The 19,384-nt window shown below is 48.5% G+C and overlaps 1 protein-coding gene across 14 annotated transcripts in view; it reads left to right on the top strand.

Annotated features, from left to right (window-relative positions):
* Positions 1–19,384, top strand: part of phldb1b (pleckstrin homology-like domain, family B, member 1b) — an 80,028-nt gene that overhangs the window by 7,495 nt on the left and 53,149 nt on the right. For 13 of the 14 annotated variants that reach the window (XM_036536006.1, XM_036536010.1, XM_036536016.1 and 10 more), the window contains exons 2-4: positions 9,110–9,211; positions 11,337–11,460; positions 13,007–13,177. In XM_036536006.1, the coding sequence (XP_036391899.1) occupies positions 9,152–9,211; positions 11,337–11,460; positions 13,007–13,177 (355 nt within the window). In that variant the 5' untranslated portion in view covers positions 9,110–9,151. Of the gene's footprint in view, positions 1–9,109; positions 9,212–11,336; positions 11,461–13,006; positions 13,178–16,020; positions 16,601–19,384 lie in introns of those variants that run through there. The other variant, XM_036536015.1, reaches the window with a different exon arrangement.

Raw genomic sequence — 19,384 nt, 5'->3', positions numbered from 1 at the left:
GGAAAGACTGGAGTACAGGAAGCACTTTGATGTGCTCCTTTAACCTTTGCCCTCTCCCCCTCCCTTCCCCCTCAGTCCCCAGGGCTGTGGCTCTCAGTGAGGGGTATGTTCTCACTCATGAGTCTAATGACAGGCTCCACCCTTACAGCACTGTACAATCATGTATATTTGTATTTACATTTATTCATTTGGTAGATGCTTTTATCCAAAGTGACTTGCAAGTGAGGCAGAACAATACAAGCAAAAAGCCATATAAGGAGTCAACGATATTAGAAGCACTGCATGACCAAGTTTCAATATTTGGCCAGACAAGGTAAAGTCTAGCTGGTAGAGATATGAATGCATGAAACCCTAGATTTGAAATAAAAGAAAATATGAGAAATTGTTTAAAATATAAGAAATTGCTTTAGGGGGGGAGTGTTTCAGGTGTTCAGGTGAGTGCAGAAGAGCTGTGTCTTCAGATGTTTCTTGCAGACAGAGAGGGACTCAGCAGAAGGGATGAAGGGACAATGGCAAAGAAGGTTCTGGAAAGTGATTTTGTGCCGCGATGTGACGGGACCATCAGACGCCGTTCTGTAGCAGAGTGTAGTGGTTGGGAAGGAACACAGGCTTGTAGTAGTGAGTTCAGCTAGGTAGGTGCAGTTTTTGTTAGTTGTTCTGAATGCAAACATCAAGGCCTTGTACCTGATGCAGGCAGCTACAGGGAGCCAGTGGAGTGAGATAAAGAGAGGTGTAACGTGGGCCCTCTTCGGTTGATTGAAGACCAGACGCATCACCACATACCTGCTGAGGCCCCAGAGGTCAGAGGTCAGAGGTCAGATTTAAGATGCCGGGGGCCCTCCCACACAGCTGAGCTGAGCATGTCAGCATTTGTAGCAGTAAAATCACTGCACCCCAGACTGACTGTGGGTGAACATGGATTATCTGCATACAACAGCACCTAGCACCTACAGCTTATACTCATGTGACTCTTTCAGCAGTGACCTCAGGACCACCAGGGTGACCCAGAGAAGGGTTGTGGGGGAATATGGCGCATCACGGCAGGTTACAGGAGTGTGTAGTGTGTCAGGGCGGGGTGTGGGAGTGTGTGGGGTGTCAGAGCAGGGTGTGGGAGTGTGTGGTGTGTCAGGGCAGGGTGTGGGAGTGTGTAGTGTGTCAGGGCGGGGTGTGGGAGTGTGTGGGGTGTCAGAGCAGGGTGTGGGAGTGTGTGGTGTGTCAGGGCAGGGTGTGGGAGTGTGTAGTGTGTCAGGGCGGGGTGTGGGAGTGTGTAGTGTGCCAGGGTGGGTTGTGGGGGTGTATAGTATGTCAGGGCGGGATGTGGGAGTGTGTGGTGTGTCAGGGCGGGGTGTGGGAGTGTGTAGTGCGCCAGGGTGGGTTGTGGGGGTGTATAGTATGTCAGGGCGGGATGTGGGAGTGTGTGGTGTGTCAGGGCAGGGTGTGGGAGTGTGTGGTGCGTCAGGGCAGGGTGTGGGAGTGTGTCAGGGCAGGGTATGGGAGTGTGTAGTGCGCCAGGGTGAGGTGTGGGTGTGTGTGGTGCGTCAGGGCAGGGTGGGTAAGTGAGGAGTTGAGTGTGAGTGACAAAGGGCTGCTCTCTTTTAGGGAGTGCCAGATTTAGCATTTCTCTTCTCTGTACTTAGCTTCTGCTGTTAACATCCTGCACTCTGTAATCCTGCCGTTCCTAAAGCAACCCCCCCCCCCCCCCCCACACACACACACACACACACACACACACCTCACACTGCTCATTTTCCAGCCAAACGCCTGCTTTCAGCCCTCTGTGCTTTCCCCTCCTGCTTTGAGCTCTGTTGCTGGTGCCAGTCACACTCCCTGTCTGAGAGAGCTGCTGCCTCATATTCACACCAGGCTGACTGAGAAACAGCAGCACCAAAAATCACACCTCCCAGCTGATAACCTGAAGCTGTTTGTTTTCCATTAGTGAAAATTATGTCAATTTAGAAAGTCACTCGGGGTCATCCAGATGCAGCTCTTTTTTATCCAATGCTCACATGAAACAATTATATCGAAGAGATAAAGTTTCACTGAAGAGTGATAAACGTATCATTTAACATGGAGATTCTTTTAACCTTTTCACTGAAAACCAGTTGTTTTTCCTGTATGTAAAATGATCTGATGCATTTAGGGATGCGTGAGTAAAATGATCAGCTGCTGAGGGATAACGCTGAGTTGCAGCTCACCGCTCACCTTAACGCCTCCTGCCTGTATAACGGGCTCCAGCGCAGTGAGCGCCGGGGTTGGTGTAGTTTACTCAGGATTCAATAGGAGGCGTGATTTTACGGAAACAGCCTGCAAAATATTCTTTAAACAGTACTACTGATTTTTCTTCTGCTGTAGACTCCACGTCTTCCTTTAGGACCTTATATATATCACAGTTCCTTTATAATCCGCACCTAAATGACTCAGTGGTTTGGTCTGCCCCAACTCCTCAGCTTAATTGTGCAATATTGTCCCCGTTGCAAATGACAAACTCTAATCACAGTAATAATTTACCGAACACAGGATAACTTACGGAGCCTATGCTCGTAACCCCCGAGTTACAAAGGAAGCACACAGGTTTGAGATGGAGACAAAGGAGCAGCAACCCAGCTAACATTGTACTCAGAGTGTGAGAATCGCACTCACTTGAGAGAGTCTTTTTAGCTTTGTTTTTGTTTCATACTCTCTGAGGAAAAGTAATCATAGGCTCTCTTTTATTTTCACAGTGATTTCACTGCACGCATATTGTATACAGATATATGTTGTACACACGTTAAATATACCTTTCATAACTTCAGCAGCTGCAGCTTTTCCTAGGAAGACTTTTTATTTGTGCGTTCGTGTGGTCTCGTCTAAAAATGTCGGGCTGGCGGCGGCTGCTTGCGCAGCGGAAAGCGGCGGCTCGGTAATCACACGGTGCGGAGGATCGGCATGCAGCGATCAGCCTGCGCCGAGTTTCCTGCCCAACGCGGCTCAATTCTGCAGCAGCCGCGCTAATCGCTTCCATGTGCCGCACGGAGAAGGCGCTTTTCCGCTAATCACACTTTTTTAGAAGCATGACGCCTCTTTGCACAGAAATGCGGGTTTGTGGGACTGCGTTCCTCAGCGTCGGAATGTGTGAAATGACAGAGGATTACCTGTCTGCCGGTGGGCAGAGGCCCCCGGGCGCCAGCCTGCCACCTAGTGGCGTAAGATGGAATGGTCTGGGTGTACAGGGCTCTGAGCTGATCCCAGTCACAGGCTCAGGATGGTATCTTCATTCTTGATTGAAAATGAGAACAAATTCTAATCATAAACTGCGAGCAACAGCTTCTCATATGAATACGCCCCCATGTTATTCATCTTAAAAAAGAATATATGTATCTGTTAATTGTTTTCTCCAGCTCAAAAAAAGCCTTAAAATAGTTAAAATAAATATCGCGCTTTATAAAATTACATGCCAGCTCAGGAGAGGCATATTTTTCACAAAATGAGAACTTTATTCAGAAAAAAAATCTATCATTCTCTGAATATAAACATCTTAAATGGAATATTGTCCTCCAAGAAAAGTCGTTTTCAACGCAGTGTTCTGTGACATCACAGTTCTTTCCCCGAGAGCATTGTTCCTTCCTGCCGGTTCACAAGCTGCTGAAGTGTCTTCTCACCAATCAGTGATGAGGATGGTGATGTCATGGATGGATGCTGATTGTGTTGGGACATGGAAGAGAGTGAGAGATGGAGCCAAGCCAGGGGATTAAACAGGATGTGTGTGTGTGTGTGTGTGCGTACGTGTGTGTGTGTGTGTGTGTGTGTGTGTGTGTGTGTGTGTGTGTGTGTGTGTGTGTGTGTGTGAGTGTGTGTATGTGAGTGTGTAAGTGTGAGTGTGTAAGTGTGTGTCTGTGTGTGTGTGTGTGTGTGAAAGTGTGTGTGTGATGGAGGGGATTACACTGCAGGTTTGAGCCCCAGCAGGAGAGGAGCTGAGAGCAGGCAGCTGTCAGGCAGAGATAACAGCCAGTATCCTCTGAGCCTCTGAGTGAAGCTGCTCTCAGGACGAAGCAAAATCCCACTGAGAAAATAAGATCCTCTGGGAAGCAGCAGCAGCAGCATGTCACAGACTCTCTCACTGCTCTCCTGCTTTAGCACAACATTACCTACAGCCATGTCCTCCTCCAGGAAGATGACAGCGTGATGTGTATCTGTGGTCCCTTCCTCAGGTGTGTCTGAACTGGAGCAATGTTTTCGTTTTCCTTAGGAGAGGAAGCTTCATTCTGAATACTAAACACAGCTCACAATCAGATCCTGGGCTTCTGAGCTCATTTACTACTCATGATCCCTCAGATGTCTACAGAAAGCTGCATCGCCAGAAAAATGAACACAAATGACTGGATGAAAAAAGAAGCTGTTGCATGCTGGGATTTGCTCTGAGGCCATGTAGTGTGTCGCTCTCAGCTCCGCTCTGGCCCCGGGACCAGGCCAGCAGCTCCGCTCTGGCCCCGGGATCAGGCTGGCAGCCCTGCTCTGGCCCCGGGATGAGGCAGGCAGCCCTGCTCTGGCCCCGGGATCAGGCCGGCAGCCCTGCTCTGGCCCTGGGATCAGGCCGGCAGCCCTGCTCTGGCCCCGGGATCAGGCCGGCAGCCCTGCTCTGGCCCCGGGATCAGGCCGGCAGCCCTGCTCTGGCCCCGGGATCAGGCCGGCAGCCCTGCTCTGGCCCCGGGATCAGGCCGGCAGCCCTGCTCTGGCCCTGGGATGAGGCCGGCAGCCCTGCTCTGGCCCTGGGATCAGGCTGGCAGCTCTGCTCTGGCCCTGGGATCAGGCTGGCAGCCCTGCTCTGGCCCTGGGATCAGGCTGGCAGCTCTGCATCTCTCATGTCTTCAGCATGTGGAAAACCTGAGGACCCATGATCCTCTCTGTCTCCACACGCCGTAAGGCCAGCGTGCCCCCTGGACTTTTGGGGAGGGGTGGGGGCACATGTCTACAGCCGTTATGATGGGATGTGGTGAGGAGAGGAGATGGGTTACCGTGGTTAGGAGAGGAGATGGGTTATGCTAGGGCTGATTATACATTTACATTTACATTTATTTATTTAGCAGACGCTTTTATCCAAAGCGACTTACAAAAGTGCATACAGCAAGTATAGCGACAGTACGGGGACAGGACGTGTACAGTTCCACAATGAGACAGTTCTCAGCTGAGAGCAAGGTCTGTTTGAGGACACAGTACTATTAGATTTGTACAATTACAGCCTATAGGGCAACTAATACGATACACTTTCAAACGGCGGACTTCAACAACTTCAAACGGCGCAATGAGCGTCAGGGTAAAGGTGGCAACAAGAAACAATTTAAAAAGCACAGCAATTTACGACAGCACTGATTGGGGGGGCAGCAATTGTGTGCTGGGTCAGTCCAGGTAGAGTCTGAAGAGATGCGTCTTCAGGCCCCGTCTGAAGGAATGGGGTGAAGAAGCTGTCCGTAGCGAGACAGGGAGTTCGTTCCACCACTGGGGAGCGATGTTGGTGAAACGCCAATGTCTGGCAGAACGAGCACCTCCTGCCTTGATTATACTGTCCTCTGTGAGATGTTCCTCAGATTGGTCAGGTTCTCCAGATGCCATGTAATTCACCTCTGCTCCCGCTGGCCACACCCTCCACAAACTGCAGGTCCCCTTCATCTCTGGTATCTCTGTCCCCCTGTGGAGCAGACTGTACCCCTCCCCCTCCTCTGGCTGGAATGCCAGGCTGAGGAGCATTCGGGGCACGCTGAACATAAAACAATGGCAGTCTTTGTCCCGCAGCGGAAGAATGTGCCTTTCTCTGCATTGTTGCCCCTGTAATCTGTGTTCATGCGGGCCGTGGAGCTGGGTCCCTCTCCTGCCCACTCTCACAGAGGTGAATGCCATGACACCGTGGCTGGAGTCTGATTAAACCTGCAGAAATCGGATGCATTTCCCCAGGTGGATGTTTAATGGCGGTGCTTTAGTGTACTTCTGTTTAAGCTGTGGCTTTGCTGGTTTTGTTGAGTTGCTGTTTTTTCATTCTGCTTCTTTTCTGATGTTCTTCAGTTTGTTCAACTTTAGTTCCTCACTTTGCTCCAGCCAAAGCCCTCTCTCTCCCTCCATCCCTTTCTGTCCCTCTTTCTCTCTCCCTCCATCCCTTTCTGTCCCTCTGTCTCTCTCCCTCCCGCTTTCCGTCTCTCCCTCCCTCTCCTTTCTCTTTCCCTCCTTCTCTCTCTCTCCCTCTTATTCAGTCTCTCTGTCCTCCCCCCTCTCTTTCTCTCCAGCTCTAGCCTGCTTGCCTGTTTTATCAGGAATACTGGCTCCAGGGCAGGAATGTGAGGCTTAGTTCACTTCTGCAACAAGAACAGACAGGTCAGACCTCTGAATGGGAGCAGGTAGAGGCCGAGACACAGAGAGGAGCCTGTATTATGCAAAGGTGTGATTGTCTTATGCAGGTTTGTAGCTGGTGGCTGCAGAGGTGAAAGGACAGAAGCATTTCTGTGAATTTCTGTAATATGGACTTTTTTCATGAACTATCAGAAATGGAGATGCTGTCACTACCAGACAACTGGAGAAAGGTAAAATCAGAAAATTCATAAAACTATAGTTTAAATATATTTATGCTTACATAGCACTGTTTCTAGAATGTTATCTAGTACCATACAAGACTGCAATGTTAGAAAGGTTTTTATATATTATTTATACATGTTTCACCATTTGACTGCAGACTGTTCTGCTGGATTTGGCTGCATCAGTGTTTTGTGGATATTTGTCTCGGAGGGGAATTGAAATGGAGGAGGTTTGTGGCTCTGTGGGTCTGTGGTCTGGGGACACAGTGGCCGTCGCTGTGCAGGGACAGGCAGGCAGTGGACAGAGTGCGTAGGCAGCATGAAGGCTCTGATGTAGCACATCGTGTCCTCCTCTGAAAACGCTGGCCGTTTAAATGTGTTATCTCTGCAAGGACCCGTCGAGCCTTGGAACTCAACTGCAGTTGTTGGCCTCTGATAAAATCATGAAGATTGTGAGTTATGGGGTATGAGTAATGTTCAGGCTAAGACTGTTTTCCATCAGTCTAAGGCTGCATGGAGCTACCTGCACCACTCTATCCACCCTGAGGGGAGGACGACTGGAAGATTTTACCACAATTACTGTAGATTAGCCTGACTCACTGTGGGTATTCTGAGACGCATGACTGCTGATTGACTCTGTGCATTCAGAGCAGTTCAGTGCGGGAAGCTGTTTTCAGTCCTCGTGTCGCAGTGGACATCAGGGGTGTGTGAGCCCAGCACACGAGTGACCTGAACGCAGACGTGATCTAAACACAAGCATGATGTAAAAACATGCATGATTTAAGCACACCCAGACTAAATACACACATAATATAAACACACAGTTCGTCTAAGTAAGGGGCCCTCTGTGTTGGTTTGATCTTAAACCTTAAAGCCCAAAATCACTGATTAAGTGGAAAGGAATTTGAAATTTTCCACAGTGGGCAGACAGACATGTGGTGAGTGTGTTGCATGAGAGTGTTGGGTGAGCGTGTTTGGTGAGTGTGTTGGATGTGTTTGTTTCTGAGTATGTTGAGAGTGTTGAGAGTGTGTTGGGATAGTGTGTTGGGTGAGTGTGACAGGCATGGTGTGGGTGCTGTTCCGCTTCAGTCTGAAATCTGAGTGTGTTTGTAAAAGCCGTCAGTCCTGTGAATGCCAACGGGATGACACACTCCAGTGACTCCAGAACAGAGCCAATGATAAGTGTGATAGACACACACATGGTGTGTGTGTGTGTGTGCGTGTGTGTGTGCGTGTGTGCGTGCGTGTGTGCGTGTGTGCGTGTGTGTGCGAGTGTGTGTGTGTGTGTGCGTGTGCGTGTGCGTGTGCGTGCGAGTGTGTGTGTGTGTGTGTGTGCGTGTGTGTGTGTGTGTGTGCGCGTGTGTGCGTGTGTGTGTGTGTGTGTGCACATGCATGTGTTTTCTTTCATTTTCATATCCAAATTATATAACTTCAAACAAATATTTAAGCTCAATTTTGCACTCATGGGAAGATAACATGTCATAAAATGAGAGTTTGATTTAAAAAATACAATTTTGTGGCAAAAAATATTTTAAAAATACAAATAATTCAAGACACAAAAATGTGCCTTGATTCACAGGCAGTTTTGTGAAGTCTCTGCTGGCTATTCTCTGGGTCTGTGGTAGTCATTTGCTCCAGGTGTTTCAGATGTGTTGAGTCATGCTGTTTTATTTTGAGTAGTCCTGTTTGATACCTGAGAGCACCTGCAGGATGGAGTGTGTTTGAACAGAGGGGTTAGCCACCTGGGAATGGGGCCGTCCAATAGGAGGACCAACGAACCAATCAGAGTGCTTTATCACCAGCCTTCAGGCCCAGATCTGTCTAATCCAGCCCATATAACTGGGGCAGTGTGCCACACGCTTACAAACAGAGGTGCAGTCCGTGTGTGTAAACATTCACTCACATCCTGCAAAGAGGATTATTTTCTTCCATCTTTATTCCCTTTATGGGATTTTAATTTTAACATTATGGGATGAGGTCAGAATTATAGGAACAGGGTTTCCAGCATGTCAGCGGCTGTAATATTTTAATATTTTATTCAATTCAAATCATACGTGATACACACAACAGCCAAGCATTACAGGTATGACCAGCACTATCTCCATCACTCTGCATTCTACTGCTTCTGATCCACATTTGCTAACTTGACAGCAGGAGAATGTTGAAATTTTAGCCGTGCTATCGCTATTTTCTGTGCTGTGAAACAGCTTTTGAAAGAGGAGATACTGCCATACTAAAGAAAGGCATGCCAGTCCAAATAAGCACATAGACCAAAATATTTGTAAAGATGAAATATTAATAAAGATTAATTATGTATTAGTGTTAATTAGGTATTGATTGACTTATCCATTCGAACACAGTTACTTGTGTGATGATGAATTAATAATCATTTCAGCTCTTAGTTCATACCCAGCAGAGGGGCAGATTTGGAGATTTGAAGATGAAGTCTGGAATCACTGGCTGGAAGTGAGCCAATGCTCCTGAGAATGTCGGAGCTGGTGCACACAGCGGAGGCCTGATCGGGATATTATTCTGCAGAAAGCTCTAATTCAGACTGTTTCTCTCTCTCGCAGGATCTTCATGCTTCTGAGGGTGTAGTTGACAACGCGGTTGACATGGACCGTCTCAACAGAAATGTGCCTGAGTGCAGTCGACAGACGCATCAAGTCTTACAGGTGAGGTGCATCGTGGGAGCTGTGATTTTGATGCTGTGACTTCAGCTCACCATGATCCTCTGCATAATAAAGTAACAGATAGAGGAGATGGGATAAAGTTCCATCTTACTGAATGTTTGCTGGAAAACTGGATGTGAAAATTGCATGTGAAAGTCCTTAAAGTCCATAAAAATGAGCAAAGAACAGCTGCTGCTGGAGCTGCTGCACTCAGTTTTACAGCATTTACCCAGAATGCTGTGTTTTCAGGGCAAAGCTGCTTTAGACAGTGATCCTGCTATGCCCTGCAGGCTTTGATCTGCTGCTCAGCATTGAAAAGTCAAAGGCGAAAAAGCCCATGGGAAGAAAGAGTCTGCAAAACGATACGAGAAGTGAGCTGAAGAGTAGAGAACAGATAGAAAGAGTTCACACAGTAAGAGCTATAGGCTGTGCAGTTTGAAGGGGAGGGAAGAATGAAATTATACAGGTCTTCTGGTATGAACTTGATTAAAGGGCCTCTTTCTGTTCAGGCTTTTTCATTGTGAAGTGTAATTATTACTCACTGTCTCACAGTTATCATTTTAGCTTCTCGGAATCTTGGGTTGTAGAAAAATGCGCCTGTCTATAAAATGTTTCATTTCAGAGTAAATCGGCTTGCAATAAATACCCACACTTTTTTTCAGAGTAAATCGGCTTGCAATAAATACCCCCACTTTTTCAAAATATGTATCTTTTAATTTCATCAACATAACTAATGTTTGGGTCATGTGACCTCTGTCAGAGCATTAAGGTGAAAGGTGTCTTTACTAGCCAACAACAAGTAAAATCAACTAGGTTAATTAATTAATCCAGCAACATTCACTTAAGACATGCTCTTTAGACATGTGGTGTTGCAGAATCATGGTACGACCTACAGTCACATCTGATGAGCAGCGTTATAAAGAGGGTTTAAAGGTCTGTCATCGTCTCCCTGTGCGGACAGCGCCACCTTGAGGAAGCAGCCTGTGTGCCCAGACTGTGCCTGTGCAGTCCCAGCTCAGCTTCAGAGCCGCTCAGTTTCAGAGCCACTCAGTCCCTGAAGCTCAGTGTCAGGGCTGCTGGGCCTCAGGCCTTTATCTCTTATCTAAATCCTCTTAACCCTGACCTGCCTCAGATCAGCTGCCTAATTCAGCCCTGATAATCCTGTTTGGGCAGCCCTGGTGCCACCTTGATGGAGAGCTTACATTAACATTTACATTACAGCTCTGTCTAATGACTCTGTTTCTCAGGAGGATGGGAGGGGGGTCAGGGGGGTCAGGGGGGCCAGGGAGGCACACAGCTGGGGAGAGATCTGTGGGGCTGCAGAGACTCACCTGCCAGGGACGAGCTAGACTGGGGCAAAATTTATGAATGAATTTCAAGTGGGATAGTAGAACACTTTGTGTTATACACACACACACACACAAAACATTCCACTGTAAGATACCTTGAGAGTGCCATAGTGGGCTTGTTTAGGGTTCCGTTGTCCTGTGCTTTTGCAGGTCGTGGTGTGTGTGTGTGTGTGCGTGTGTGTGTGTGCATGTGTGTAGGGCTCAGGAGCAGGCAAAGGCCTTTGAATGGCCAGTGTGAATAAAAACAGGTGGTGTGACGTCTGGATAATTCATTTTTTGTGCGTAAATTCTCAGTCTTACCTGAGCCAGCCGAGGTCTCTCCCTGCTCCCTCTGGCCGCTCCGGCGGGTATGCGAGCGGTGCAGGGGAAACATGCACCTTTCACGCAGCTGCAGGCTGCCGTTACTCTCTGCAGCACCAGGTTTCCCTGCTCACTGCAGGCCTTTTCATCTGCCAATCACATGCTAATCCCCTGAAGGCCGTGAATAGCAGCATCAGTAATGCTCTCCTTTCAGCTCCTTTCTCATGCTGTTTGGAATAATAAACGCCCGCAAGCCGAAAACCCGAGGACGACACAACACAAAAAACCTAAGAAAAGAGGAATTTGCAGATGTTTTGTCAAATAAGACTGACATTGTAAACGTTGAATATATACATATACAAGAAACAATAGAAAAAACCAAGACGAGCAGCAGTCACTGATAAGGAAAGAGCCATAGGTGTGAACAGCTGATGCTGCTGGATGTTGGGGTTCCAGAGTCCTGTGCTGCTTCTTTTCAGAGCACCCCGCTGGATCTGATAGAGACAGGGAAAGGCCTGAAGGTCCAAGCAGAACGCCCCCACCTGGTCAGTCTGGGAAGCGGTCGTCTCAGCACAGCCATCACACTCCTGCCCCTGCCAGAAGGTGAGTCATAAGTAGCCATGGAAACAATACAAATATAAACTCCCTTCATGACTGTTGGTTTTAAGGATGAATTAATATTGATACAATTAAGTGAAGTGATGTCCTAAAAAAAATTCCTCCTTATTTGAGAGTAATCAACCCTGGATGCAGTGAGCACAAATAATCCAGTAGACATGGAGCAGAGGTCAAAGGCCATTCTGTCACATCTGCAGAAGTCTGGCTCACCATCCAGTCTGTGTGACTACTGACACTCTCTCTCTCTCACACACACACACACACAGATACTCTCTCTTTTTCTCTCTCTCACTCACTCTCTCACACACACACTCATACAGTCTCTTCTCTCTCTCACATACAATTCTCTCATTCTCTCTCTCACATACAATCTCTGTCACACACACACCCACACACACACACACACACTCTCTCACACACACACACACACACACTCTCACACACGCACACACACGCCGTCCTCCCCTGTACTCTCCCCGTGGTGACCCCTGCTGCAGTGTCTGTGGCAGTGGGGGGCTTTTTCAGTGCCCCCGCATCTGTCTCCATCTCTGTGTATTCATGTGGGTGAGTTCATTGTCCGAGCCCCTGGGGGGGGGGTCTCCACACCCCAGATGGAATGCGTTGTGCTGTGTGGGGGTGGGGGCGGGGGGCTGTGGTATTAGTGATGGTGGAGAGACATGTAGCACTGCACTGTGACATTCCGGCATTGCGGGGGGGTCCCCTCACCCCTGCAGGCCGGGGGGACGGGACAGGCACGCAGCAGGCTGCTCAGTGGCAGACAGCCCCCGCTCTGCTCTGTGGCTGCAGTGGCTAACCACACTCAACCTTTTATTTAATGGGGGGGGGGTCATCTGAGAGCCTGCTTCTCATGTACACTTACCACTGGGTGCTCCAGGTGGGTGGGGTTGAGGGGATGGTGTAGCCAATTTGGGAATTAGATTAAAACCCCCACTTCCTCAGGATGGCACCTCCTACAGCACACAGCTTCAACCCCGTCAGCGATGCTTTGGGTTTTACAGTTCCAGAGAGAACAGAGCCTCCTAGTGGCCCATCAGCTGTTCAGCTGTGTGGTCTGAGCTGGCCATGGGGCTGTGTCTGAGGAATATAGCTCATATAGCTCGAGTCCTCCTTGACCAGTCCTGCTTAATTAATCTCATCTGTAGGTAATCCATAATCAAGGTAATGCAAGTTATTAAGTAAAAGTGTTCTCCTGTGTATTAAAAGATGGTCATTATTGATGATTCCATATTGATTACAGACTAAGGTAGTGAGTGCATACTTAGAGAAAATATTATAGATTAAACCAAAAGCCATTTCCAGTGGCCAGTCATGCCTTCCATTCCTCCCTCATCCTGTTTATACAGTATGTGATGAATTATTTTCTCTCCTGTTTTCTGCCTGTTGGGGTAAAGTTTCACATCATATTCTCTCTTCTCTATTCTCTATACTGACCTAAAGGGTGGTTTGATTGGCTGTTGGGGGAAGCCTTGGACCAATGGTGTTCATATTAGCGTTGGGTCTGTTGTTCCAGGCAGGACAACACTGGGCCATGGCGCGATGGACATTAACATCCAGGGCCCGGGGGTGGCGGCCCTGCACTGCTACATTGAGAACCGCGGCGGCGTCATCACCCTGCACCCCTGTGGCAACCAGTGTGCTGTCGATGGCCTCCCTGCCACCAAGCCTGTGCGTCTGTCTCAGGGTAAGACTCTGCAGCTGCGTCCTCACCCCCAACATGCTCACCCCCAGAATACCCACCCCCAATCACCCTAACATACTCACTCCCAAAATACCCACCCCCACTCACCCTAACATAATCACCCCCAGAATACCCACCCCCACTCACCCTAACATACTCACTCCCAAAATACCCACCCCCACTCACCCTAACATAATCACCCCCAGAATACCCACCCCCACTCACCCTAACATACTCACTCCCAAAATACCCACCCCCACTCACCCCCAACATGCTCACCCCCAGAATACCCACCCCCACTCACCCTAACATACTCACTCCCAAAATACCCACCCCCACTCACCCTAACATAATCACCCCCAGAATACCCACCCCCACTCACCCTAACATACTCACTCCCAAAATACCCACCCCCACTCACCCCCAACATACTCACCCTCAGAATACCCACCCCCACTCACCCCCAACATACTCACCCCCAGAATACCCACCCCCACTCACCCTAACATACTCACCCCCAGAATACCCACCCCCACTCACCCCCAACATACTCACCCCCAGAATACCCACCCCCACTCACCCTAACATACTCACCCCCAGAATACCCACCCCCACTCACCCTAACATACTCACCCCCAGAATACCCACCCCCACTCACCCTAACATACTCACTCCCAAAATACCCACCCCCACTCACCCCAACATACTCACTCCCAAAATACCCGCCCCCACTCATCTTAACATACTCACTCCCACAGCTTCCAACATACTCACCCCCCCAACATACCCCCACTCACCCTAACATACTCACCCCACAGCCTCCAACAAGATTGTTCTTATTTTTAAAAAGTAAAGAGAATGAGCTCCTTTTATAAAAATCTCTAAAGAACACACTACACTTGCAGGGCAGTACACTCACATAAACACGCCCACCAACGCGTTTGCCCTGGCATTTCTGCAGTGCCTTTACAAATATGAAATGTGCTCCTGTTTATCATTACTTTTCAGAATAAATGCTAACTGATTTCTGTAAGCAGCTGCTGGGTGCAAAGCATATCAGTGCATTGTGCTGGCTGTTCTCTCTGTGAGAGTGAGTCTCAGGGAGACGCTGTTGCTCTTGGCAGCAAGCGCCTGTCTGCTGCTCTCTTGGCTCCGCTTTGAGAGAGAGGAGAGGTCAAGGGTCAAATCAATGCCTTCAGCCGATAGTGGGAAGGCAGGGGCACTGTGAAACAGGTTTTTGGGTGAGGTTCTGATGGGCCCTCAGTCCTTTAGGCTGTTATAGTGGTTTTTACACTATGTACCTGCCAATCCGTTTGGACGATTGAATGCAAATTCATGTAAACTAGCCAGTGATCAATGCTAACCTGCTGTTATGACAGTAGCACTCAGTGCTTGAGAATGGAGCGACAGAAATTCATGCAGGGAAGGAAAAGCATTTCCTGAAGGACTGCCTTGTGCTGTGGCGAGACCTTTGCGGACCTGCACCCACGGGCAGCTCAGTGTTCAGGGGCACAGAGATGTTGCCGTTTAGCACCATCTGTTTCCCCACCGGGAGCTGAATCCATTTCCACTTCCATTTGACTGTAATTCATTAGGTTTCATATTCAGTGATTCCCTCAGCAGTGTTTCGCTCAGATGAAGGAGGCAGCCTCCAGGAAGCGCTTGTGTCTTGCAGTTTTCTGTATTCCCAGCTGGGACGGGAAATAGATTACAGCATCACTGGTTAGTGCTCCTGTAGTGTTGCCCATCAGAGCACTGTAGTCACTGCGCTGCAGAGCCAGACTTGATTTGTTCACTTATAAATGTGAGGGGACATTTCAGCAATTCTGCATAGTATTTTCTATTGTGTTTAATTCCTCTTCTGCTGATGTTGCACAGGGGAGCTGGAGGGATGAGTGGAATGGACCTCCTCTGTATAAATCACACTCACAAACATTTAATGTAGAATATATTTATTTTATTAATTTTCCATTAATCAAACAGTCTTTTAAACAATATCTCATATTTATTACCATCTTCCACCAGCTGCCTGTCCGTTTATTGAATAAAAGAGGGTAATATAAACCTCATTTATTCAATATTCCAAACATAAGAGCAGAACACAACAGAGATATATTATTATTATTATTATTATTATTGTATTATAATATACATTATATATGAGTTTGGCATTTTCCTTCTATATTGAAGTAATCACACTGGAATTACTGATTAGAGTATTTTAAAATTTCTCAGTCTTACATTAACTTAGTGTCCTGCACCATGAACAATAAGATGACTGAATGACCATATTTAAATCTCAAGACTGTACCAAACTTCCTTTTCCCATTCAATGGGAATTCAGTTGCTCAAAGTCTACACTGGAGGCTCGATGTTCATTGTCTGGGGAAAGCATCTCCACAGAGAGGAGGTTAAATAGGGAAAATGCTATTTACAACAGATTGGTTTGTATCTGCTTTCGCAAAAGTTGAACTTGCTTACGAGTTGTGAAAGATTACAATCTGGAAATTCACACTTCTGTTCCAAAATGTATTATATTTTCATTGTTCCTGACATGCGAATGCGAATGTGAAACAGTCGCCGCTGTCGGCGGAGGAAGAGGCGTGTTGATGGCGCAGAGGTGAAGCACCTTCCAGCGCTCCACTGCGCGCACCGCTCACCTCGGTGCACATGGAAGCTATGACTCAGGACTGTCACATTCCGTTCTTCTTTTCTTCCTATCCCTCTCTCTCTCCCTATCCCCCCTCCCTATCCCTCTCTCTCTCCTCTCCCTTCCGCCTCTCTGTCTCGGTGGGAAATTAGTTTGAGTCAGCGACAGTGACAGCTGTTTTACTCCTAACACAGCGCACTCCGCAGCGGACACTCGGAAGGGGACATGTGCTTTCTCGCTTAGCTGTGTTTATAGCTGGCAGTGTGGCGCTGGATAGCTGCCGTGAGAATGATTGAAGTAATTTGTGAATACAGCAGTAATACCGCAGGTGATCGGAGCCTGACGAGTCTGCTCTAGTTTACTTACACTTGGAATACCTCTTCGGAAAGGCAGAAGAGGTGAAGATAACAGGGACGTCGGGAACTGACTGCGCTTTCTGATTTGGATTATACGGATGGCTCTGATAGCCGTAGTCTTTTACAGACTCAAACACGGTTGAACGGCGTTTATGAGAGAACTGGCCCCTGCATTTAGCCAGGTGGACATCTGCGCTCTTTTGTCTGGCAACAGAGCGTCCGTGAGTAACCCTTGGGAGAACGCTGATTTCCCCCATTATCATAACAAAGCCATAGACGGGGCTCCCGAAGCCCGCAGTGCCGCTGTCTGCTCCGCAACCTTTAATTGCTAATAAGGAAAACACATGGCTCTCGGTTTAAAGGGACAGATGCAACGTTAACTGCCGAGGACCGGACGTCTAGAATTCCCTGCATCTAAACGTAAGTGTTTAAAGATTCGCTACCCGTATTACTTCTTCTCCGAAGTAGATTATTTCATTCAGAGGGACTGGTTACACATCAACAGGGCGAAACTGCAGCGGCAGGCTGGAGTATCCCGCAGATCAGCGCTGCGCTGGAGTTAGCAATGGAGTACGGTCTTTTTAAGGCATCACGTGTCCTCAAATTAAAATATTCCTCGATTGATAACGACCAAACAAAGGAAAATACATACAGGTCAGGATTCGAGCTAGATGCAGCTCGCAAATGACAGAGACTTTATGCTGTGGTGCGGTTCTCAATCCAGCTATGTCTTTATTGTTATTTTTGTTTTGTAGTTGGGCACGCGTAACGTCGACAATGTTTTTTTGATTGAAACCTCCTTGTGTTTAACCTGGAAGGAATGTAGGAACATCTGGTTTCCTTTGAAATTCTAGAAAATCCCCATCTTCACAGATTTGCCACACAGATACCACGTAAATGCCGTCTGTAGACGATGACTTCTACAAACTTGGAGTGACTCATAGCTGGGTCATTTTTTAGCTCTGAATGTTCCAGACACGTTTATTTATTGTGTTAGGGTGTGAACTGCTCGGTCAGCGACGAGAAATTTTTATCACTGTAGGATTTAAGCAATTTTCTTAGAGGACACCACTTAATGCGTTGTTGTCACAACATTCGCAGTTTCCAAAACACGTGTTTGACGTTATTTAACGCGAGGAGTCATGGTCAGCACAAAATGAACTCTGAGTATTAAGAACTGTTACTTAAGTGATTAAAACTGATCATCGTCGTCTTCATCGCGTTCGTCTGTGGTCTTATATGACTCTCTTACTCAAACTTGTGCTCAGTAAACGCACAGGCTACTGGTTGTTAACGGTGAATCCCCTGCGCGAGAGAAACGATCCGGTTTCAGTTTGGCAGGGTCACGGACTGCCGGTATATTATTACGCTTCTATTCCTGTCCGGGGTGACGGCAGCAATGCTAGGCCTGTCTGGGGCTGCTATTTTTTCATCTTGCTCTTCAGTGCTCTGCTGCTCTTTGACAGCACACGATGATCACTTAAAAAAAATAAAGAAAGCAACACACCCTGTCTTTCCCCTCTGTCCCCCAGCAGGTCCATGCAAAGAGCCGTCAGTCAGCGCTCAGATCTGTTTGTTCCTCAGAGTCTCCCGTGTGTGGCCGCATCCGCTCTCCGCGTTTAAGGAGACGTGTTTGCGCGGCTTCCACACGCAGGAAGGATCGCCCTCCGCTCTCTCCGGGGGAAGAGACAGAGGCCTGTGTGTACACATCTGTCCCGAGGAGATAAAGTGCACATTAACTCATTAGGCTCCACTGCTGGGTTCAGAAGCTCACACATTTTGGAGTTTTTAATGTTGCGCTTTACTGGTTTGGATGTGAAAAAGCATAGTGGTTTATCATTTCAAAACATCTTCATTAAATTATTCTTGCTGGAGTTTCTGTCTAGCAAGAAAACACATGTCCCCATTCACAAACCTCTGTAAATGTTTAAAAGCACTCTTTCAAGCCCTCAGCACAGATCTGCCAGGTCTGGAGAAACCAGCTGGCTACTGGACGCTTGTTAGTGTATTTAGCTCACTGCGCTAACTGCGCTAACTTGTACATATTTTGTTTTCTCAGTTAGCCAGAGGTGAAGAGTTCAGCACCAGTCAGCGTTAAGTTTCTACCAGCATAAATGCTGGAAGGACATTACACGACACTATTGGCATTTAGCAGAAGATCTTATCCAGAGCGACTTACATGGGCTACAGTTTTTAACGTTACCCATTTATACAGCTGGATATTTACTGGGGCAATTGTGGGTTCAGCACCTTGCCCAAGGGTACAGCAGCAGTGCCCCAGCGGGGAATCGAACCAGCAACCTTTTGATTATGAATCCTGCTCATTAACTCTGTGCTATACTGCCACCATACAGCACTGTGCGGGGCTTTCAGACTGGCTGATTTCTCTGTATGGTGCCATCAGTAAGCTGTTACGAGTCTGGGGTCAGTGAGGAAGGACTCTGGTGGATAGGGTGCCGAGGCCAGTCCTCCTCTTGCTGGTGTTATGCTGTGTCTCAGTGACCTGGTCTCCTGCTAAACCCTGCAGCCAGGCGGTGAGTTTCCCTGTCCTGTGATTGGATGCTGGTCAGCTGCTGCTGAATGAAAATCCAGGCACTCATCATGTGAGTGGTGTGAATTTCCTGGAGTTCAGATTTACAGCCTCGGGTCTCCAGGGGAAACGGGAAGAGATGATTCTGCCCAGACTGCGGCTGTGCCGTCCCTGCAGTGAACCTGTGGATCAGCGGGGGTGCGGACGCTGCCGCAGCGGGCAGAGAGGCAGAAACACAGCCCTGTGCTGCTGCTCCCTGCGTCGGCATGGCTGGGGGGTCTGGCTGCTGGGGGGTCTGGGTGCTGGGCATGGCTGGGGGGTCTGGGTGCTGGGGGGTCTGGCTGCTGGGCATGGCTGGGGGGTCTGGGTGCTGGGGGGTCTGGCTGCTGGGCATGGCTGGGGGGTCTGGGTGCTGGGCATGGCTCTGGGGTCTGGATGCTGGGCATGGCTGGGGGGTCTGGGTGCTGGGCATGGCTCTGGGGTCTGGATGCTGGGCATGGCTGGGGGGTCTGGGTGCTGGGCATGGCTCTGGGGTCTGGATGCTGGGCATGGCTGGGGGGTCTGGATGCTGGGCATGGCTGGGGGGTCTGGGTGCTGGGGGGTCTGGATGCTGGGCATGGCTGGGGGGTCTGGCTGCTGGGGGGTCTGGATGCTGGGCATGGCTGGGGGGTCTG

The sequence above is a fragment of the Megalops cyprinoides genome, chromosome 9, assembly GCF_013368585.1.
Source record: "Megalops cyprinoides isolate fMegCyp1 chromosome 9, fMegCyp1.pri, whole genome shotgun sequence".
Classification (NCBI taxonomy): Eukaryota; Metazoa; Chordata; class Actinopteri; order Elopiformes; family Megalopidae; genus Megalops; species Megalops cyprinoides.
Note: the sequence above shows the minus strand (reverse complement) of the source record. Positions and strands in the feature narration are given on the sequence as shown.